The sequence below is a fragment of the Lissotriton vulgaris genome, chromosome 4_1 (assembly GCF_964263255.1).
Source record: "Lissotriton vulgaris chromosome 4_1, aLisVul1.2, whole genome shotgun sequence".
In the NCBI taxonomy this organism is placed as follows: Eukaryota; Metazoa; Chordata; class Amphibia; order Caudata; family Salamandridae; genus Lissotriton; species Lissotriton vulgaris.
Window position 1 is genome coordinate 43,961,369 of NC_141691.1, and position 23,910 is coordinate 43,985,278.

At 51.9% G+C, this 23,910-nt stretch overlaps 1 protein-coding gene across 1 annotated transcript in view; it reads right to left on the minus strand.

Moving 5' to 3' along the window:
- GCNA (germ cell nuclear acidic peptidase) overlaps positions 1–23,910 on the minus strand; it is a 122,788-nt gene that overhangs the window by 36,938 nt on the left and 61,940 nt on the right. The window contains exon 6 of the mRNA XM_086918262.1: positions 22,627–22,709. Within this exon, the coding sequence (XP_086774388.1) occupies positions 22,627–22,709 (83 nt within the window). The remainder of the gene's footprint in view (positions 1–22,626; positions 22,710–23,910) is intronic.

Consider the following 23,910-nt stretch of genomic DNA (forward strand, 5'->3'; position numbering starts at 1 on the left):
CGGGCCATGGCGACAGGTGGAGAGTGGTGCAGACTCGCAGATTTGGCCAGAGCCAGAGTCTGTGGGTGAACAAATCTTGCGCCGACGAGAGACAAAGTCTTTTCTGTGGAAGGAAGGGCAGATCCATGGGAATGTTGAGGGGTTGCTGGCTGCAGGACACACCGGAGTTTCACTTCTGCAGGTTTGAGGTGGGGACAGGTTGGTAGGGCTGGGGCCAAGTCAGTGGGCATCCTCTTAGCTTCAGCACGGCTGTTCGGCCCTTCTTAGTCGTTTCTTGTCTGAAGATGAAAGGTTCGGGGTGGCCCCTATATACTAGATTTAGGGGCAATACAGGTAAGTAAAGGTTGGGACCAATGGTTCTCTTCCTTGGGGTGAGTACACCCCCTATTATGACACCCTCCAGTGGAGGGGGGCATATGCCTCTCTGGTTGGCTAGGCCCGCCCCCCATCTGCAAGATGGTGGGAACTGAGTTGTGCTGCACCTCGCCCACGCCACCTGAGGGATGGGGTTGGCAAAGTGGGCACACCTCCCTTCCTCACTTGGTTTTAATCGCCGATTCTGCAGCCCAAAGTGGGGGTCCGAACCAGTGGGGGCCAGTTGCCGGAAGCAGCAAAGGGCCTGGGGAAGCTCACAAAGGCGGCAAACCTTTGAAGCTTCCCCTTCGTGGACCCTGCCCATCCCGGGGGATGAGGCTTGGCACCTTGTCCCAGTATGTGCATTGTTTCATCCCTCACCATTGGTATACTGCACCCAACTAGAGGGGTGGCTGACCTACACCAGGGCAGTGGGTTGTATGTATGGCACACAGGGATGTGTGCCATGTCGACTCTTCACTTTGTTCTGCACCAAAACAAGCAGCCTGCAATGGCAATGTGTGTGTGTGTAAAGGTACAGGGTCTCTAAGGGTGGCACAATAAGTGCTGCAGCCCTTAGAGGCCTTCCCTTGCCACAGTGCCCTTGGTTCCTGTGTCCAAAGAGTGCTAATTGGGTTTTGTTTTCAATGCAGTTTTAGGGAAAGGATATAGGCCCTGGGTACCAGATTGGCAGGAACCTGGGGCACACTCAGTCAAAGCACATCAGCGGTTCAGCAAAATGTGGGAGCAATCATGCAGAAAGAGGGCACGTTCTTAAAGATGTCCCCAGTTCGTTTTACAATAGATCCAGCACTGGCATCAGTGTGGGTTTATTGTACTGAGAAGTTTGATAACAGACTCCTACGCATTCAGTATAGTCATCATAGTGCCGTGGAGTTCGTAAGGACAACTCCCAGCCCATGTCCTCAATATAGCTTCACTGCACTTACAATGTCTGAGAATAGACACTGTAAGGGCATATTGCTCATTCAGCTATGCCCTCACCTGTGGTATAGTGCACACTGCCTTAGGGCTTTCAGGCCTACTAGAGGGGTGACTTACCTATGCCACAGGCAGTGGTTGCACACAGGGATGTGGGCATGAGGACTCTTAGGTTTTTGTCTGCACCAAAACACACAGTCTACAATGGCAGTGTGTGTGTGTGTGTGTTTGTTGAGGGGTGTCTAAAGGTGGCACAATTGCTTCTGCCCTCTGCAAGTCCCTAGTAAATGGTGGGTGCTCCGAGTACCTGGGAGGCCAAGAGGATACCCTGAGACCCCACTCACTAGGACCATTCCACGGCCCTTGCAGCCTGCATGCACCTGTGAGCGAGAAAAGGACCAAGGCAACATGGCACCGTGCCTGGGTGCCATGCCAACCAGCACTGTCTGAAGGCAAAGGTAAGTCACCCCTCTAGCAGGCAACACAGCCCTAAGGCAGTGTTCACTATACCAGAGGTGTGGATATAGATCTGCAGGAGCAAATATGCCTCTACAATATGGAGGTCCATTCCTTAATATTGTAAGGGACAGTGAAGCCATGGAGAGTAGATGGGCTGGGAACTTGACAACTCTAGTAACACAGCACCATGATGACTTTAACCCAGAAGTGTTTGGTACCAAACTACTTTCAATAAATCCCCACGGATGCCAGTGTGGGATTTATTGTTCCATGTACCGGGAGGGGACCGCAGAGGTGCCCCCTGAAAACCTACCAACCTGGTGTGTTCTCTGACCAGCTGTGGGCAGCCAGCCACCACCAGACATGTTTCTGGACTCTTGGGTCGAGAACGACTGCTCTCTAGGACCAGAAATAATGCACATCCTGGGCAGAGGTGTTGGACCTCTTCTCCCAGGATGGGCAAGTGCTCGAAGAGGGAAGCTTGAAAGGCCTTCAGCCTTGGTAATGTGACAAACAGACTCTTCTGCTAGCAGCAGATGGCACCGCCTGGTTTATACCCCCACTTGGGTGGGAAAACCTGCTGTAAAACTTAGGGATGGGGTTTGCAGAGGTGGGCACACCTCGTTTTCTTCTAAGGTGTGTGAGGCGAGGAGTAGCACATCTTTCAGTCCGAAACATCTTGAAGATGGGGAGACCCCTCCAATCAGGGCCAAGTCTATGCCCCCTCCCACAGGAGGGTGGCATAATAGAGGGTGTAGTCACCCAAGGAAAAGTGCCTATTGGCCCTACCCGCTACCCCCATAAAACCTCCATAAATCTAGTATTCCGGCGTTTCTCCCGACCTGGAAATTATATCTGCCATGACCTAAGAAGAAAGAAGATGACCCTGCAGAGAAGACTGAAGTAGACAACTGCCTTGGCCCCAGCCCTATAGGCCTGTCTCCAGCTTCTGCGAACCTGTGACCTGTTTTATAGCCAGCGACCTCTAAAAACCCTGGGTGGACTGCTGCATTCGAAAAAGACTCCTACCCCCTGGGCCTTGTTGAGCTGAAGCAACGATGCCCAGACAACGCCCTACATCTCAACTCACCCCTGCTGTCTTTGGTTTTCCTCCTGCCACCTCCGGTGACACGTTTGCAGCCTCTCTGCCGTAAGAAGAAACCCCATTGGAAAGCATTGGGCGCCCGACGTTGAAATTGCACCCTGCGCCCAGCCGCCCCTGTATCGCTGTGGTGTATGTTTAGTGCGGCTTTGAGCCCCCGTGCTGGTGCTAATACCCAAAGCCTGGTCCCTGCAACTGATCTACCTAGCAAGCAGGGTGGTCCCAGGCACCCCCCGTCTTCATTGAAAAGATTGGACCAAACTCCAATTTTGACCTCTGCACCCGGCCGCTGGTGGTGCAGTTTTGGTACTCACCTTAGCCATGACCTTTGGCTCCGACTGGGATTGTAAGTGCAATACTTACATGTTTATTCGCAATATTGTTTTCCCCATAGGATAACACTGGACTGCGCTGATAAGTTTCTAAATCTCTGTTTTTGAAAGTGGTCTGTAAATAAAATGTAAAGTATATTTTTCTAAATTTGGTCTGCATCTCCTTCTTGAGTTCTGTGTTCCTTATTGATCACGGTTGTGCAATAAATGTCTCACACTCCTCTCTGTTAGGCCTAAGGCTGCTCAACCACGCTACCAATAGAGCACTTCGGGTTTTGCATTGAGCCCTGTACACTTTTGGGAAATCTCTGGACTCTGTGCATGGTTTAACCACCTAGTGGCAACATCACATACAAAGCCAGCTTCCTACACAAGTACTGCAACAAACCCCCAGTTCACTACACAACCACATCAGCATCCAAAACAATGGTCTTTGACCGGCTTCCTTCAAAGCAGATCGCAATAACAGGCCACCTAATTTTCAAATAAATCTACACAGATAAGATATTGAATTTTTCTTCAAGGTGGTCTATAAGGACTCCTTCCTAACGCACACATCAGCCACTACTGGTCTTGCCCACATGTGGCATTTTTGTACCCATGTTGGGAGGGATTCCCTTAAGTGAGCCTCATTGGAGCCAGGAGGTTCCCAAACACCTGATGTGTACCTCACAGTCTGTCTGGAAACGGAATGGTAACTACTCTACCTTTAAGATACATCTATTTTCTTCCGAATTCCCACCAGCAGTGGCCTTTAAAAGGCTAAAGCTGTGTACATAGTGCATGCAGAAAGCCTCAGTAACCATATAATGATGTTGTCTAAATCCTCTTGGAACACGAACAAAAGACCAAACCTACTCAGGTCAAAAACCACTCCCCAGAGGCTATTTGTACGTAATATATTTTAGCCATAAGATTGAGTACAGCAGTCTTGGAGATAGTGCTATAACGTTAAGTAGGAACGAAGGCTAAGCTACACAAATTGTAAAGTAGGAATCAGGCAGGTATTTTTAGCGCCAATGATTTGGGCTTTAAAGAGAATAATGCAGCAATCAGCAGCCCCCCCCCCCTCCCGCCAGATGACTTTCCAAACCCACATAGCTGTGGATCCTCTCAGATACCACAAGTAATTTTTCCCGTTGGACGTCATGAGGCACAGTGGCGTGATAACAGCCGCGGAACGCCCACACGGGGATAATTCCCCTCCTGTGCGGGGCGTTTCATTGAGTGGGTGAAGTGGTGACGAGCTCAGTTCGTCATGAGCACAGCGCCACTATGCCTCATGACGAGCTGAACTAGTCTAAGAGGCGCCACCCCCCCTCCCACCACCACCCCCCCCCACCCCGTGGGAATTAGCCCCGTGTTTAAAGGGTTAATTCATTGATTTTAAATCTGTTCATTCTATAAACAAAATCCAGCATTAAAACAGTACAGATGTGACAGTGAACCCCCCTCCCCCTTATATCCAGTGATCATTCAGTGTCAGAGACCCTCGCCTGTTACTGCAGGCCTAAATCAAGGAAGCCACGCTGAGATCAGGCAAGACCAAAACACTAACTATAATCCTGGTAAGTCTAACCTTTTGTGGTACCCCTTGTCCCCCCCCCCCCTTTTTGCTGCAAAGCACAGATCAGTGCTCACTAGGATTAGACAATTGGAGTAATCTGGCTGGCCCTTTTCTATCCACACATATGCAAGTGACGGACCGTCTCAAGGTAACAAATGTTGGTTCTCGTTCAGCGTGCCTTCCCAGCAGGTTAGTTGAGGTTGGTATGACAATGTTCCTTCACAAAACTTTACGTAACGAATATGCTACTTACCAGTATGCATCTGTTCTTGGCATGTGTGCTGCTGAATTCATATCTGTGCATAGATCGCCGCCTAGTGTTGGGTCCGGATGATTGCACATATTTGTCCTGGAAGAGTCTTCGAAGTATCACGAGATAGGTGGCGCCTCCCCTGGACTACAGTGCGCATGGGCATCGACTCCATCCTCAGATTGTTTTTAGCCATTGTGGCCAAGATGGAGTGAAACTAAGTGAATGATGACCATGCTAGAAGTATGTGTGAATTCTGCAGCTGCTACAGGCGCCGGGGAGGAGGGCGGGCGATATGAATGTCAGCAGCCCTACATGCCAAGAACAGATGCATACTGGTAAGTAGCATATTCGGTTCGAGGCATGTGGGCTGCTGAATTCATATCTGTGCATAGAATACATAGCAGTCCCTCCATTAACGGCGGCCGCACGTGCCAGCTGCAGCAGTTTAGAAAAGTGTTTTTAGAACAGCCTGCCCTACAGCTGCCTGCTGTTTGGAGTGCACATCAACACAATAATGCTTTGTAAATGTGTGTGTTTAGACCATGTGGCTGCTCTACATATGTCTTCCAAAGGAATATTTCCAAGGAATGCCATGGAGGCCCCCAACTTTCTGGTGGAGTGGCCCCTTGGTGGAATGGTGAGAGTACGCTTGGCTTTCAGATAGCAGATCTGGATACATTTAACGATCCACCTAGCTATACCAGCCTTGGAAATGGGGTTACCTTTGTGGTGTGGTGCAAAGGCAACAAAGAGTTGTTTAGTTTTCCTAAAATCCTTGGTCCTATCGATGTAATACATCAGGGCCCTCTTGACGTCAAGGGTGTGGAGCTTCTCTCCGCCAATGACTCAGGATTTTGGAAGAAAACAGGCAATTCAATAGTTTGGTTAATATGGAATTGAGACAAATTTAGGAAGGAATTTAGCGTTAGTGCGAAGCACTACCCTGTTGGGATGAATTTGAATAAATGGCTCTTGGATAGTTAGTGCTTGTAGTTCACTAACTCGCCGCAGCGATGTAATCGCTATGAGGAAAGTCACTTTCCACGTCAAGAATTGAATCTTGCAGGAATGCAGTGATTCAAAGGGAGGACCCATCAGCCGGGTGAGGACCACATTGAGGTTCCACTCCAGAGCTGGTGGAATCCGCGGAGGAATGACTTGTTTGAGTCCTTCTAGAAAGGCCTTAATGGCAGGCACCCTGAAAAGTGAGAGGTGCTGCCTGGTCTGGAGATAAGCGGCCATTGCAGATAGATGTATGCGAATGAAAGCATAGGCCAGATTACATTTGTACAGATGGAAAAGGTAGCAAATGATATTTTGAATAGATGCATCTAGCGGGTTAATGTTGTGGTCTGCACAATAAATGACAAACCGCTTCCATTTTGCAGCATAGCATGCTCTGGTGGTGGGCTTCCTTGCCCCCTGAATGATGTCCATACAGTCAGAAGGCAAGTGCAGGTAGCCAAACTCTAAGACTTCAGGAGCCAGATCGCCAGGTTGAGCTGTTGCAGATCTGGGTGCTGAATGTCGCCATGGCTCTGCGTCAAAAGCCTGGGTATGAGGCGCAGCCTCTGATGCGGTACCACGGACAGTTCTAGAAACGTGATGTACCATGGTTGGTGAGCCCACGTTGGAGCAACCAGGATGAGAGTCGAGTGCTGCCTGAGCTTGCGTGCCACCAGCGGTATCAGAGGTGCTGGGGGAAAAGCGTACGCAAATTTGCCTGACCAGTACATCCATATCGCATTGCCCTGCGACTGTGGGTGTGGGAACCTGGCGGCGAAGCTGTGGCATTTTGCGTTCTCCCTTGTGGCGAACAGGTCTATCTCTGGATGACCCCACCTTTGGAAGTACGGGTGGAGGACTGATGGATGTATCTTCCACTCGTGCATTTGGTGGCTGTGCCTGCTGAGCAGGTCCGCCATCTGATTGTCTTTGCCTGGGAGATGTTCTGCCATGAGGAAGATGTTCCTTTGAATGGCCCACTTCCACATGCTCTGAGCCAGATGAGACAGCTGCGGAGAGTGTGTTCCTCCCTGCTTTTGAATGTAGTACATGGCTGTCATGTTGTCCGTCCGGATCAACACGACCTTGTTGCACAGATGTACTTTGAAGGCTTTGAGTGCCATGAAGATCGCCATCAGTTCGAGAACATTGATGTGCATCTTCCGTTGCTGTTGAGTCCATAGTCCCTGCACTGTGTAATGGAGCACATGAGCTCCCCATCCCTGGAAAGAGGCGTCCGTTGTCAGGATGATCTGTGGCACAGGCTCTTGGAACGGTCGGCCCTTGCAAAGGTTTCATGGATTCCACCAATGCAGAGAGTTGTATGCCCGACCGCTCACCAACACTAGGTCTTTCAACTGCCCGTGAGCCTGAGTCCACTGACGTGCTAAGCAATCCTGAAGCGGGCGCATATGTAGTCTCGTGTGCGGGACTATGGAGATGCAGGAGGCCATCATGCCTATCAACTGCATGAACACTCTTGCTGGAAGCGAGTGTTGAGGTCTGAATTTTTGTATCAGCGATTGAATGCTGCTGACTCACTGAATTCGGCTGTGCTGTGGCTGCCAGAGTGTTTATAGTCGCACCCAGATACTGCCATATGTGGGCGGGCTGGAGGTGGGATTTTGGGTAATTCAGTGAGAATCCCAGATCGTGCAGGAGGTGAATGGTGTGGGACATGTGGGCGGCACACTGTTGGGCTAACTTTGCCTGGATGAGCCAGTCGTCCAAATAAGGGTAGACGTGGATGTTCCGTCTCCTGAGGTGCGCCACCACTGTCGCCAGGCACTTTGTGAACACCCTGGGTGCCGTGGTGACACCGAAAGGCAAAACCGTGAACTGGTAGTGCTGGTTTTGTATGGTGAACCGGAGGTACTTCCTGTGTGAAGGGAGCAGTGGAATGTGAAAGTACGCATCCTTTAGGTCTAAAGTTGCGAGAAAATGCCCCTTACTGAGCAACGGGAGCACTTGCTGCAGGGTCAGCATATGGAAGTGCTCCGACAGGATGTAATGGTTGAGTGGCCTGAGGTCCAGGATGGGCCTGAGGGACCCGTCCTTTTTTGGTATCAAGAAGTACAGGGAGTAGACCCCTGTGCCTCTTTCTCGCATAGGCACGAGCTCTATTGCTCCTTTTTGCAGCATAACGGTGACTTCCTGCTGCAATAAGTGCAAATGCTCGGCCGACATAGGACGGTTTCTTGGGGGCATGTTGGGTGGAGTGGACGTTAACTCCAGACAATAACCGTATTGAACAAGTTTCCTGACCCACCTGTCTGTGGTGATGGACTTCGACCGGCAGAACTGCTGGAGTCTCCCCCCGACCGGTGTTGTGTGGTCGGGGGGCAGTGACAAGACGTCACTGTTTGCTGGTGGCAGAGGATCTGGAGCTGTTTCCACGACCTCTGCCCTTGGCGCTGTTACCACGATATCCACCTCGACTCTTGTTGGTGTATGTGGACTGAGTGTTGCCCTTGTAGTACTGCGTGGACTGGGAGAGCTGACCTCTGGAAATGCCTCTAGTGCTTGAGCGACGAAAAGACCCACCCAGAAACTGCTGGGACTGTAAGGCACCCATGGATTTCGCAGTCTCCGTGTCCTTTTTAATTTTTTCTAGGGTGGTGTTAACCTCCGGGCCAAACAGGTGATCTGGGTTGACTGTTCGGTTAAGGATGGTGGTTTGGATTTCTGGCTTAAATCCAGAGATTCTCAGCCAGGCATGTCGCCGTAGCATAACACTAGTGTTTATAGCCCTGGCAGCGGTATCAGCCGCGTCCAGAGCGCACTTAATTGAAGCGTTAGAGATCAGCTTCCCTTCCTGAATCAGCATCTCAGCCGCCTCCTTGTATTCATCAGGAAGGTGCTGCAACAGGGTCTCCAGTGTGTCGTAGTGCGCCCCGTCATACCTCGCCAGAAGCGCTTGTGTGTTAGAAATGCGCCAGATGTTGGCTGCCTGTGCTGCTACCCTCTTCCCCGATGCCTCAAAGACCTTGGATTCTTTGTCTGGGGGGGGAGGAGCATCACCCGTAGTCTGAGAATTAGTCCTCTTCCGGGCATTCGAGACGACAAGGGAGTCCAGAGGCAACTGTCGTTTGATGTAGGTAGGATCAGTAGGCGCTGACTTGTATTTTTTCTCAATCCTCGGGTTTATCACCCTCGCCCTGGTAGGTTCTTTAAATATCTCGGCAGCATGTTTTAAAACACCTTTCAGCATAGGCAGAGTCTTAACAGTTTTTTCTGAGACTGAGAAGGTATCAAAAAGGAAGTCGACATCCACAGGGTCAGCATGGAGCTGGACGTTGTGATTGTTAGCTGCCCGCTCAATGAGGGCATTGAAAGCTGCAGTCTACTGCAGGGGACGTTTTTGCAGAAAATAGTTGAGGGTCTTGTCCTGATTGAGGATCACCAGGGTCACCACCAGCGGCCCAGGGTTCGTTGGTGTCCTCAGGGTCTGTATAGACAGGATAACTGTACTCATCCTCATCATCCCTCTCTCCAGCGTCCACATCAGAGTAAGTGGGCAAAACATGAGTCTGTGGGGAAAGTGGTTCCACCAAGGCTTGAGTGAAAGCAGAGTCCTTTTTCTTGAGAGGGATCTTGTAGGACTCCATTGGGCGTTCTGGGGCGATTTTCCGCTTGTGGAGGGAAAGCCTGCCCGTTTCGGCATCGATGAAGTGTTCCTGATGCTCGTCCACTGAAGGTAGTCGAGGTTGTGGGCCGGGGACCACCGCTGACTACTTCGGCGCCGAGGCGACCTTCTCGGGCACGCTGGCGACCGCCTTAAGAGCGAAAGCCTTTGGCGTCGTCTTTGGCGGCAACGTGAAATGGATGGGCGTGGACGCCTGAAGTGGTTTCTCCACCGGTTTTGTAGGCGGAGGATCCTTCGGACCGACCAACGCGGGCCCGTCCCTGATGCGCTGCAGGGAGTCCGTCACCTTCTTGGTGAACGCGGCGGATGGGCGCGCCGGTTCAATGGAATCCCTCGAGGCCTCACCTGGAGTCGACTCTCGGGGTGCGGTGTCCTTGGCCTTGTCCTGCTGACGCGGAGTCGCGAAACCTTCGGGTCATCCAGCCGTTTCTTCGGGTCACCGAGAGCTTTCTTCAGGTCGCTGATAGCCTTCTTTGGGTCGCTGAGGCCTTTGCCGGCGTCAACCGTCTTCGGCGCCGAAGCGCTTGGCTCAACCACCTTCACTTTAGTCTTCGGCGCGGCAGACTGAGATTCCTTGGTTGCCGGTTAAACTCTCTACATCAGGAGGCCAAAAGAGTTGCGTTTCACGTGGCGTTTGCCTCGTGTTGCTGACTCTGCCCCTGGGGTAGAGTCAGCACTAGCAGCAATTGCGTAGCAACACGAGGCAAACGCCACGTGAAACGCGACTCTTTTGGCCTCCTGATGTAGAGAGGTTTACCGGCAACCAAGGAATCTCAGTATGAGAATCTCATACCCCTTATTGAAAACTACACTAATTGTGTGAGTATCAAGTTTTTTGTTTTTTGTCCTGACGAAAGCTCTACAGACCCCTGCGGGCCATATAGAGCTGAAACATGTTGACCTACTGATAGAGTTATATGGTAATCTTGTAACTCGATTACCGAATATACCACTATTTCTCTTTTAATTTACAGTGTGCATTTTCTTATAATAAATTTTGGTTTTTGATGCAACACTGCTTTTATACCCACTTATTGGCACTGCATGTCAATTCCTCTGGAACAGTCCTAACTATCTCTGGACACTTCTACACTTGCCAGAGGTTGCCTCGGGTGAGGCAGGCATATAGCACGTTACTTGGCAACTCGATGACTATGCCATGACGCTAGAGAAGGGGCGGATAAAAGATACACCGCAACAACAAAATCACAGCGTCTATGAGGGTTGTCAAGAAATAACCATTGGTTATTGTAGATACAAGTGTCCATTCTCTTTTGTGATTATTGAGGCACCTATTCATGGAAACTGAATGGACGTTATTTCCTCTTCCCTCTTATGATAAGAGACTAAACTGTGCAACCCCACAAATTATTTGCAATCAGACCCTAGAAGAGTATACCCCAAAAGGGAACTTTGACAGCAAAAGTCTAAACCCAAAACCCACCAAGAGTCTCTCTCTCCCCCCCCCTTTCCCAAGTAGCACATCTGTGCCCCTTCCCAGTCACAGTCTTACAATGTCCCATATCATTTTCCAAACTCATGCGGGAAGGGCATTTTGAAGAACATGGCAAACCAAGATAGGAGGGGAGGTGTGCCCACCTTTGCCAACATCACCCCTATGGAGAAGACGACGAGGCACAACTCTCAGTCCCTGGCATCTTGAAGATGGGGGGATCCAGCCAACCAGAGAAAGGCTTATGCCCCCCTGGAGGGTGACATAATAGGGATGTACTCACCCCAAGGAAGGAAACTATTTGTACCAACCTGTACCTACCTGAAAGGCCCCTAAATTTAGTGTTAGAGGCCCGATCTCAGGAAGGGACAGATTTCGCAGCTGACCACCCTGGGACCCACCTCTTTTAGGAATACAGCCGAGCACTGGCGAGAGACCCTCAGGTTGAGGATCTCGAATCGTACGCGCTGTGCTAGCACCACTTCACAGAGGGACACCACACTGGAGATTAAGAGAACGTATTCTTTATCTCTTCGAATAAAAATGGATCTTTATGATCCGCAGATTATTAAGTACAGGGGAGCCGGGGCTCAAAGAGTCTTGGTAGGGATAGGGTAGCGGGTCAGTCTCAAAGTTTAAGGTATCTGGCGCACAGCTCTCAATCCTCGAGCTGGGGGATACGGGGTGATCTTGGGTCCAGCCGGACCAGAGTAGTCTCTCAAGCCGCGATCGAATCAGCAGGGCTTACGGTGATCTTCTTGGTTGCGAAGGAACCGCGAACGAATCAGCAGGGCTCAAGAGTTCTTAAGGTAGCGATGGAGCCGCGACAGCGTCAGCAGGGCTCGGTGATCTTCTCGGTTGCAAAGGAGCCGCAAACGAATCAGCAGGGCTCAAGAGTTTCTCCGGATAGTAGGGAAGCCGCGACCAGGTCAGCAGGGCTCTCGTAGTCCAGGATACAACTGCCTGATCATTCCAGGGCCGCCCTTATTATATAGGACTTCCTTCCTTTGATGTCCGGAGTCCTCGCAGGCCTTAGCACCTGGGGGCTGGTTGTTGGGGGTTCCGCCTCGGCGGCTCCTTTCATCCTTGCAAGTTGGGTCTGGAGGGATCCCAGACACTCATCAGGCCTGGAGCCAGCCCTCGGGGAGGCCGGATGGGTGATCGAAACTCATCTCTCGAGGGGAGGTGGAAGGTGTGACCAAGCTACACCTCCCTCTCTCACTCACAGGGAGCGCTCTACCCCCTGGCTAGGGATGGCGCCGTCGGCCGAGGTCAGGCTGGGGCCGGGGCGGCCATCTTAGGTGCAGGGACATGGGCCTCAGATGTCAGGAAAATGGGGGACGAGGACGGGAAGCCTAGTGTCGGGATGTATGTCATGGCGGGAATGGTCGGGTGGTTTAGGGTCTTAGGGAGCTATCTGGTTTTGGGGTGACCACGCCACGAGGCCGGGTCCAACACGCGCCCCCCCCAGCTGAAGGTCGGGGAGAACTACCCATCCTCTTGGGGATTCTCCTTGCTGAGGCGGAAGAACCTGGAGAGGCCGTCAGCGTTGGCGTGGTTGGTACCAGGGCAGTGTTCTTCTGTGAAGTCCATCCCCTGGAGGGAGATCGACCATCGCAGCAGTTTGGGGTTCTCCCCTCTCATCTGCATGAGCCACAGTAAGGGTCGATGATCTGTCTGCACTCGGAAGTGGGTTCCGAATAGGTAGGGTCGGAGTTTGAGGGCTTAGACTACTGCGAACGCTTCTCATTCGATGGTACTCCATCTCTGTTCTCGGGGCAGTAGCCTTCTGCTGATGAATGCTATGGGCTGATCTATGCCTTTCTCATTGAGCTGGGATAGTACGGCCCCAATGCCATGTTCGGAGGCGTCAGTCTGAACCACAAACTCTTTGGAGTGGTCCGGGGCTCGGAGTATGGGGCAGTACACATTGCGGTCTTCAAGGCTTCGAACGCCTTTTGGCAGGAGGGGGTCCAGTGCACGCGCTTGGGCTGCCTTTTGGATGTCAATTCTGTGAGGGGACCCACTATGCTGCCGTAGTTCTTTATGAACCTCCGGTAGTAGCCTGTGAGGCCCAGGAAGGCTCGGACCTCGGTTTGGGTGGTGGGTGGTTCCCAGGCCAAAATGGCGTCGATCTTCGGTTGGAGCGGGGCGACCTGCCCGCTTCCGACCTGGTGGCCTAGGTAGGTCACTGACCCCTGCCCAATCTGGCACTTGCTGGCTTTCACCGTCAAGCCCGCCTGGCGCAGGGCTAGCAACTCCCTCCGGAGGTTGTCACTCCATTGGGAACTGAACACCGCAATATCGTCCAGATATGCGGCGCTGAACTCTTTCAGTCCGGCCAGGACTCGGTTCACCAGTCTCTGAAAAGGTGGCCGGGGCGTTTTTCATCCCGAAGGGCATCACTCGGAAGCGATAGTGCCCGCCCAGGGTGGAGAAGGCAGACCGCTCCTTGGCTCCCTCTGTGAGCGCAATTTGCCAGTAGCCGCAGGTCAGGTCAAAGGTACTCCGGTAGCGAGCAGACCCCAGGCAGTCAATGCGTTCGTCCGCACGGGGAATGGGGTGGGAGTCTGCTCGGGTGACTGCGTTAAGCCCCCGGTAGTCCACGCAGAACCGAAGTTCGGGGACAGCTCCAGGGGCCGCGGCATTCGGGACCAGCACCACGGAACTGGCCCAGGGGCTGTCGGAGGGCTTGACCACTCCTAGGCCGAGCATTTTTGAGACTTCGGCCTGGATGCAGGTCCGGACTCGATCAGGCACTCGGTAGGCTCGGTGTCGCACCGGCGGGCTGTCTCCGGTGTCCATGTCGTGGACACACCAGTTGGTGATTCTGGGGACTAGGGAGAACAAATCTGAGAACTGCCCCAAGAGCTGGCGGCAGTCCTCACGCTGCTGAGGGGTGAGGGAGGAAGAGAGGTTCACTCCATCTACAGAGACATCTTTTTCTTTGGCACACAGGAGGTCAGGGAGAGGCTCCGTTTCCTCTTCCGCTCCGTTGGTGGCCAAGAGCAAGCTCAACTCCGTCCGCACGAAGTGAGGCTGGAGGCGATTCACGTGGAGGACCCAGAGGGGGTTCCGAGGGGACTGGACGCCCACAAAGTAGGTCACTTGGCTCTTCCTCTCCACAATCTTAAAGGGGCCTGTCCATTTGTCTTGGAGGGCGCAGTGTTTCACCGGGGACATCACCCAGACCTGCTGGCCCGGTTGAAACTCGACCAGAGTGGCATTATGGTCGTACCAGCGCTTCATTTCCTCCTGACTTGCTTCGAGGTTGGCTTCAGCCAGCGCTCGGAATTTCCGTGTCTGGTTTCGGAGGGTGAGAATGTAGCGGAACACATCAGGGGGAGGTTCCCGGGGGTCTGCTTCCCATCCCTCCTAGACCAGGCTAAGGGGTGCCCGTACAGCAGCTCAAATGGGCTAAACCTCAGGGACTTCTGGGGGACCTCTCTGTACGCGAACAGGAGACAGGGAAGGAGGACATCCCATTTGCGCCGGAGGGGTTCTTCTAGGCCCATGATCATCCCCTTCAATGTCCGGTTAAACCGTTCCACTAGGCCATTGCCCTGGGGATGATACGGGGTGGTGAATTTGTAGGACACTCCACATTGTTGCCACAGGGACATCATGTACTTTGAGATGCAGTTTGTGCCGCGATCACTCACGACCTCGCGGGGGAAGCCTACTCAGGAGAAAATCCCCATCAGCGCCCGGCCCACCACGGGCCGTCACGGTGCGGAGGGGAATGGCTTCGGGGTACCTGGTGGCGTGGTCCACCAGGACAAATCGGTGACCTTGGGAGGTTCTGGGGTCCTACTATGTCGATCCCGGCCCGCTCAAAGGGGGTGCTGACGACCGGGAAGGGTTGGAGGGGAGCCTTGCGCACGCCTCCACTCTTACCACTAGCCTGGCACGTGGGGCAGGACTTACAGTGGGTTTCCACATTCGTACGCATTTTGGGCCAATAGAAGTGAGTGACTAGGCGATCGTAGGTCTTATCTTGGCCCAAGTGTTCCTCCAGGGGTACATCATGGGCCAGACCCAGTCTCGGAAGCGTAGGGGGACCACGAGTACCCGACCCTAACTCCGCAGACTTCTGTTCACTATACAGGAGGCTATTCTCCCAGTATAAGGAGTGAGTCCCAGTCTGGTCGCCCGCAGCTTGGGCCGCGGCTTGTCGTCGGAGTCCGACCAGGGACGGGCAAGTGGCTTGCTCCCGGCAGAACTCCTCTCGGGAGGGGCCCCCCTCGTGACGCCACTGCGCCAACTCTGGCAGATCATCTATCTCAGGGAGCTGGGCGGCCTCGGGATGCAAGGCCTCGTTGTCGGGGACGGGCTCTCCTCCTGGGGAGAGGCAGGGGGGCTCAGCTCGATCTTCCCTATCTTCTTCTACAGGGAGGTGGTTGGGAGGCTCGGCGTCGACCGCCCCGATGGGGGGGGGGGTAGTCAGGCGGACATGGAGCGGGTGGATGCGCATACCCATTCGGGTAGGCCCATCATGCCCAGGTGTGTCTTACGTTCTACTTGTCTTCATGGGGAACTTTCCAGTTCGTTGCCCAGGAGACAGTCTACGGGTTGGGAGGCCCCGACAGCAACTCGTAACTCTCCTGTCACTCCCCCGCCATTCGAACGGTACTAGGGCCATCTTACAAAGACTCTCAGTGTTGTCAGCGGACAATACGGGGCATAGGACATTCGGAATGATCTGGTCCTCCCTGACTAGGTGGCTGAGGATACCTGTGATACTTGCCCCGGTGTCACGAAGAGCCTCCACCCGGTGGCCGTTCACCGTCATAGTTGTCGGTACTTCCTGGTATTATCGGGTAAGGGGTCCCCAGGGATCATCTCTCGGTCTCCTAGGGAGACTAGGGCAATGGCGGCGGGTTCCCACTCTTCGGTGTCCTCCATCTCCTCCCCTAGAGCTACATTTGCTGTCTGGCTGCGGGAGCTGTTGCAGAGGGTCACGTGGCCATGGGACACAGGGGGTCACTGGCGTAATGCCCGGTTTGTTGGCATCGGTAACAGGAAATCGTGACCCGGTGCCCACGGTTGCCCGGGGGAGCGGAAGTGGCTGGTGCGGTTGCTGGTATGGTCTAGGTTTGGCTTCTGGGGGGGGGGGGGGGGGGGGGGGGGGGGGGTGACTACGCTGGGGTCCTGACTGGGAATCCCTCCGTCTACCTTGGATCCCCCCACCCCTCTGGCGGGGAGATCCCTGACTGTTTTTGGGGGAGTCTACTACGGGACCACGGGGGACCCGGGTATTCACCCAGCGATCAACCTACACGGCCAGCTTCCTTGGGTCGGCAAGCTTGCTGTCGAGCAGATGCTGGCGGAGTTCCACAAAACAGTTCATGGACATATGTTCCCATAGCATAAGGTCAGTTAGCTCTTCCATGGTGGTCACTTTGCTGCCCTTGACCCACCCGTCGAATGCTCTGCTGAAAAAGTTGACGTACTCCACCCAGGTAGTACCAGGAATCTTCTTGCAGTCCCGGAACCGCTGGCGGTACATTTCTGGAGTGAGGCCGTATCTTGTCAAGAGGGCCTCCTTCATGTGGCTGTAGGAAGTCTGCATTGGTGATGGTAGGTCGAGCAAGGTGTCTCTCCCCTCGCTCAGGAATCGGCCCCACAGCCCGGCTCCCCAATCTTTCTGCGGAACTCGGTGGGAGGACATGGCGACTTCGTAGGCCTTAAACCACTGCTGGATATCATCGTTCTTATAGTATTCTCTCACCACATCCTTGGGGATGTGGACCTTTGGTTCTGGCGGGGGAACCGCTTCTCGGTTCCCCAAGGTTCGGTTTTCTTCGCTCCGGGCATTGAGCTCAATCTCCTTCAGGCCGCGCTCGTAATCCAGCTTGAGTCTCTTGTCTTCATGTTCCCGTTGGAGCTTCTTTTCCTCCAACTCTCCTTGTACTCTTAGTTGCTCTACTGCTAGCCTATTTTCTGCTAGCTTCAGTTCACACTCAATTTTGAGTTTAGCTAATTCAAGTTCATGATTGCGGGTCCTTTCTCTGTCCGCTAGTTCTCCGGGGGAGAGGCCCCCGTCCGGGATGTTGCTCCGTACCGGAGTGCTGCTGCCTCCTCTTGGGTTGGGTTCGGTCGGTCGTTCTGTTCCTCCTCCTGACGGGGGAAGGTTGTCTTCGGACTCAACCCAAGTTTGTAGAGCTTTTTGCATATCTTTTTTCGTATTCAGGCCAGTGGTAGCGATTCCTCGTTCCTTGCAAAATTCCTTCAATTCTCTGTGCGTGTAATCTTCTAATCGTTCCGGAAGGAACGCGGTGCTTGCATCACTCTCAGTGGCACCCTTGGTATTCTTCTCTGCCATCTCTGTTTGGTAGTGCGTCAGCCGCTTACTGTACGATATCTAGATTTACGGACTCGGATCCAGTCGCTTGCCACCAATGTTAAGAGGCCCGATCTCAGGACGGGACAGATTTCGTACCCGACCACCCTGGAACCCACCTCTTTTAGGAATACAGCCGAGCACTGGCGAGAGACCCTCAGGTTGAGGATCTCGCTAGCACCACTTCACAGAGGGACACCACACTGGAGATTTTAAGAGAAAGTATTCTTTATCTCTTCGAATAAAAAGGGATCTTTATGATCCGCAGATTATTAAGTACAGGGGAGCCGGGGCTCAAAGAGTCTTGGTAGGGATAGGGTAGCGGGTCAGTCTCAAAGTTAAAGGTATCCGGCGCACAGCTCTCAATCCTCGAGCTGGGGGATATGGGGTGATCTTGTGTCCAGCCGGACCAGAGTAGTCTCTCGAGCCGCGATCGACTCAGCAGGGCTCAAGAGTTCTCAAGGTAGTGATGGAGCCGCGACAGCGTCAGCGGGGCTCGGTGATCTTCTCGGTTGCAAAGGAGCCGCGAACGAATCAGCAGGGCTCAAGAGTTTCTCCGGATAGTAGGGAAGCCGCGACCAGGTCAGCAGGGCTCTCGTAGTTCAGGATACAACTGCCTGATCATTCCAGGGCCGCCCTGGATATAGGACTTCCTTCCTTTGATGTCTGGAGTCCTCGCAGGCGGAGGTCTTAGCACCCGAGGGCTGGTTGTTGGGGGTTCCGCCTCGGCAGCTCCTTTCATCCTTTCAAGTTGGGTCTGGAGGGATCCCAGACACTCATCAGGCCTGGAGCCAGCCCTCGGGGAGGCCGGATGGGTGATTGAAACTCATCTCTCGAGGGGAGGTGGAAGGTGTGACCAAGCTACTCCTCCCTCTCTCGCTCACAGGGAGCGCCCTAACCCCTGGCTGGGGATGGCGCCGTCGGCCGAGGTCGGGCTGGGGCCGGGGCAGCCATCTTAGGTGCTGGGACATGGGCCTCTGTCTTGGATGTCAGGAAAATCGGGGACGAGGACGGGAAGCCCAGGGTCGGGGATGCGTATCATGGCGGGAAGGGTCGGGTGGTTCAGGGTCTTGGGGAGCTATCTGGTTCAGGGGTGACCACGCCACGAGGCCGGGTCCATCATTTTATGTTTAGCGGCAACCCAAAACCTGGCTTCAGGAGACCAGCAAGATTGAGAAGAACCTAAGAGCTGTGCTGAAGGAAGGAGGACACAAACTGCCTTGGCCTCAGCCCTAGCGGCTTGTTCAGACCTCGACCTCCTCCAGTGGAATCCCAGCATATCCCGCAGCCAGCAGGTTCCAAAACCCAGAGAACCTGCCCTGCCTTCCCTACAGCGGCTTTGTCTCCTGCAAGCACCGGACTTCATCAAGAACTACACTCCGGCCGAATCCACTAGTCTTCACCACTCTGCACCGGACGCCCACGGCCCAAGTTAGAGTAGCCCAACACCACGTGGAGGTCTCCCCAGCAATCCTGACTTGGGATCTGGTGATCTGACCTACATCAAGCCTCCCAACAATGCCTGCAGGCTCTATCTGGAGGCCCCCCCCCAGACTGCGACAGGAGATGGTAAGTAAACCCATCGCCTAAAGACATCCCTGCACCAGACTCCCCAAGACCTTGGTTAGGCCAACCGACGGTGTCCTGGCAACCCCCTGCATCCCAACTTACCTCTCCAACCTGTGGTTGCCTCCGGGAACCCTCCCTACCCGAGCCAGCAGTGTTTCTTCCGACCGGAGATGTCCCATTGAAATGAACAGGGCACCCAATGCCAAATTAGCACCCTGCACCCCCTGTGCCGCTGTGGGTGCACCCGGTGTGCTAACTCTGATCCTCTTTGCCCTCAGCTCAACCCTAGGAGCTTTGCTCCCTTAATCCAGTGGCCTGCACTAGAGCAGCCACCAGCCGACGGGCCCCAGGCCCATAGGCTAGCATTGGGCCTCTGCACTCGGTCGCCCCGATGCTGCCGAGGGTGCTTTTGGAGTTCATCCTTGACCCTGGGGGGAGCCTTGTTCTAACCCCAGAAACTCAACCTCCAAGACGGATTGCTTACCTCCAAACCGATAATCTTATTTTTCTAACTAGGATTGCATTGACTGTTTTCCTCTAAAAAGTCTTGAGTTATGTTTTGTATGGAAACCTAAGCAACTGTGAGGCAAAACTGTTTTACTTACCTTTATCTAAAAAATGTCCCAGCGTGATATCTTGGCATATCACAATGAGTAGAATAAGTAATCTAAAAAAGTACTCAAGAGTATTCTGAAAAGTAATCACAAAGTAATTAAAAATACCTATTGTCTTGAAATATTTTACAAACGTGTAACCAAGATAATTTCATCCAGCTTGCTTTTTTTGAACAACCAGTTTTTAAAAGTACAATTCTACTTGCCTGTACAAAGTCCTGCTTGGTTCTAAAAATAAAATTGCGACTAAAGCAATATTGTTTATACAAACAATTGGTTTGAGTTCAGGCTTCGAGTGTGTACTATAAATGCTTAACACGGTCCTCTTATAAAGCATTACTGCTCACCCACACTTCCATAAACCGAGAATAAGGTGCTCTCTACTTTTACCTCTGCCTACCTTTGGGGTTCCACTGGAGACTGGGCACAACATACCTCACTTTGGTATAGCATATACAGAGCCAGCTTCCTGCAATTGCATGTCCATCAACAAGACAGGATTAGAAGACAAGATCCAAAGGCACCCGGTACTAAAACTACGATAACTCCAGAGACCTCCTTCACCCGCTTTCCTACTCTTAACGCTAGTAAGATCATGGGTAGGAATATCCTCATGAAGGTACAAAAATAAGTGCCATAAACAAACATCCATTGTCCCGTATGAGAGCAACCCCACTACCTACAGACAGTACAGCCAACGTCACAACTTATACACCACCTCCACTTTGACTGCTCCATTCTACAGAATATATAGTAACGGGTAAAGTATAGACAGCAACATGGGGCACCAACAGGACTATGCCCATATTAAAAATATATAGGAACAGGAGAGTTCTTTACACTTCATGTCACGGAGGACTAGAATCACTAATAAGCCCAAAATAAATTCTCAAAATGGCTATGCAGATTGGTTGAAGTTGTAGTGGGCGCATGGGTCAGTTGACCCGCCCTGACTGGACAGTGTTCATGATTCAGGCGGTATCCTGTGGGGTGAGCTGGCTTCATTTGACTAGTCAAGTGTCTGTGGTGGTAGTGGGGTCGTTGTGTTGCTTCATGAAGTTGGTGACCTTCGGCTGTGGTTTGAAGTTTTTGTAGATGGTAGCGCTCTGGTCGTGGAAGAAGTTTGCAGGGTTGTCGCAGAGTTCCTGTGAGGGGGATTTGTCATCTGGTTCTTGGTCACAAGGAGAACGCCGAATTGTGGGGTTTGAAAAGCATCAACAATTTTTATACCAAGAGAGTTGACTGAGTGACTCTGGGACACAGAGAGCCTGTGTGGAAATTTTGCTTTCTATAGTAGGCCTTTCTAAAAGCAGCACGCTAACCGCTAGGTTTGGTATGGACAAATGAAACAATCGAATCTTACTCCTCCACTTTTTTAATTGAAAAACTGGGACACCAACTTTTGTTATAAATGTATAGATTGTATTTTTGTTTAAAAAATTCCTCTAAATATTTTTTTGTAAGCTTTTGTCTTAACTTCAAATCATTCGAGGTGTACAATATGGTGATCTATGCACCTTCAAAGTTGTGGTGGCTTCAAAAAGTTTGTTTAACCTTCACAATTGGTCGAATGCTCCAAAGCATATGACATGTTGGAAAAAAATGGTTTGATAATTTGATGAAAACAAAATATAAGTTGGAATAAGTGTGATAACGATAATTGAATTTTGTGACCACAATGAACTAAACGTGCTGCTAACTGATGTCAGTAAAGGTTATTTTTTTAAGGTTCAATTTACAGTGGCCTAACCTTACTGAACAGACATGGGCCGACCCCTTGGTAATCAATGTGGCAGGTGAAGTGGCAGTGGGTGCTCGTGAAAGTTCGTGGCGTGTGGGTCGTCGGGGTGACAGTGTTTGCTGCGGCGTCCAGGGACGGGGTGTAGAGCTGGACGATGGTGTATCTTTGGAAGAGGGAGGGCCAGAGGTCATGGAGCTGGTTGCGGTCCAGGCGCGGACAGCCACAGACCGGCGTGTCTTTGGCGCAACAGCAGCACGTGTCCGCTGCGCGATTGCGCTGTGGCCTGCATTAAGTAGGTTCTGGAGTGGGCAGGGCTTGTGTTGGCAGAAAGAACCGTGAGCGGGAAAACCAGGGCAGAAGCGGTGTCACTGGATCAGGCTAGGACAAGCAGAAACCTGAGGCCAGAGGGAGGCTAGGTAGGAAGGGCCCCACTCATGCGGTCGCACTGCGGCCTGCATGAAGTAGATCCTGGAGTGGGCGAGGCTTCTGTTCACAGGAAGAACAGTGAGCAGAAAAACCTGGGGAAGCAGCAGTGTCATTGGACAAGCAGCAACTAGAGACCACGGGCAAGTGGCAGGGGAGGTGTCCAGGTGCTACCCAATTCGAGTGTACAATATTTGCAGCCATGGGACAGCAGTAGTGAACAAAAGTATCCGAACGGAATGCTGCTCAGTAACCACAAACGTCCTCCGGAACTCAAGTAAATATCAGAGGTCAGAAGCACACGGTCAATAACTTCTCTGCTCATTCAGTGGCTTTATTTTTAATTGCTGGCCGAGGTTGAAAGACCTAATCCTCCTATGAACTACTCCCATAAGTAAACCCACAACCAGCAGATGGAATTCTAAATCAAGCAAACAAAACACAGATTGTTTAAATAGGAAAAACTGCTTTACATCAACCATCTACCACCACACCAAGGTGGAAGATTCCTCTCGATAAGATCCAGCACTCTGGGTCACAGGAATACTTGCAGAATAAAACGGTTCAGTATGAACTTGGGCAGAGTAACAGCGCCCAACTTGCTAAGCAGAAAAATTCAGCTGAAGTTTTAATATTTGAATACTTGGGAGTAATTATTCCGTGTAATTTTTGTGTGTCGATGCATTTCTACTTTGAAGATGACCCTGGAGCGCACTGGAGCTCAAGAAAACAAGGCTAAAAACACAAGCAGCAGAAGAGCAACAATCACAGATGGACGTCTGGCAGTTGTCCCCAAATCCTAAGAGGGGGCAAGATCACTCACCCTTCTTGATTGAGGAGCCCTTCCTCTTACTTGTCAAATCAAAACCGAATTCTTCGTCCGACTCAATGATGAAGTCTTTCAAACTACAAGAGAGGAGAAAAAGAAGTAAACATGGAATCTTAAGTGTCAAAATATGAAAAAATGCAACCTTCCAAATATAATGTAATGACAATAATAAACTGGTATTGGTGAGCATTGGCAGGAAAAAGGCACTTTGAAATGTAAGCAGTCATTAAAATGTTCTTACCAGCAGTTCCATACATTGTTCAAATTAAAGTTATAGTTCAAGAACACAGCATAGATTAATGAAAATTGACATGGCTTGTGTGTTACACACTTTAAATTCAAGTATACATTTCTCGATATTCCTATTATTACCCAGGGGTTCCATTCACAACTCTACCTCTGAATAATGCCCAACGTAGGCACAGGAGGGTGAACACAGGCTCACAACTCAAGGTGTGCAGCAATAAATCCATATCCAGCAAAATTCTAATTTTTATGAAAATATGTATTTTAGTTCTGCCGCAACCTATACAAAGGAAAAATAGGGCATTCACAAAAGAACACAATTACCCTTGAGGTCATGGCTCTAGTGTTTCAATGGAAATTCCCTGGTCACTCCCTCTTTGCGTTAGCAATGCTGCTTATTCCGCATTCACTGTTGGCAACCTCCAGGGAATGCCCTGCTAGAAGTCCGTGTTTCAAGAGTCCACTCCGACTCAAAGTCAAGACTGTCCTAGGACCACAGCGCTCTCAGCAGTGAATTCCCCCGGGGCTGATAGGCCCAAAACAAGCCTTACTTGCTCTGGTAGGATGGACTCATGCATAGTGCTGGAGCGTGCCCCATCTGCGGGCACTTGCAGAGGCTCAGGTGAGTTGCTGTACGCAGACTCCGCGGGGTGGGTTGGGGAGGTTCGATTCCAACACTCTGCTCCTCAATTCCAAACTAGGGTGATGATGCTCCAACGGCAACATCACGTGCACAACAGGGTCGGACCAGTCGCAGTTCTCACTGCTCCAGGAGATCAACATTGCACAAGTATTCACTGCAGCCCCTCCTCATATGGGGTTGCTGCACAGCTGCCGCAATAGGCTTCGGCCATTACCACACAGCAGTCTTTACCACGGCGGCTCCTACTGGCAAACGGGGTCGCCGCAATGGTACTGCACAGGCTTTGGCCCTTTCCACTCAGCACTCTTTTCTAAGGCTATCTGTTATGATGAAATCGAGGACATAGAAGTTGATTAATGAAGTTTATTCCAAAAATAATGAAGCACCAC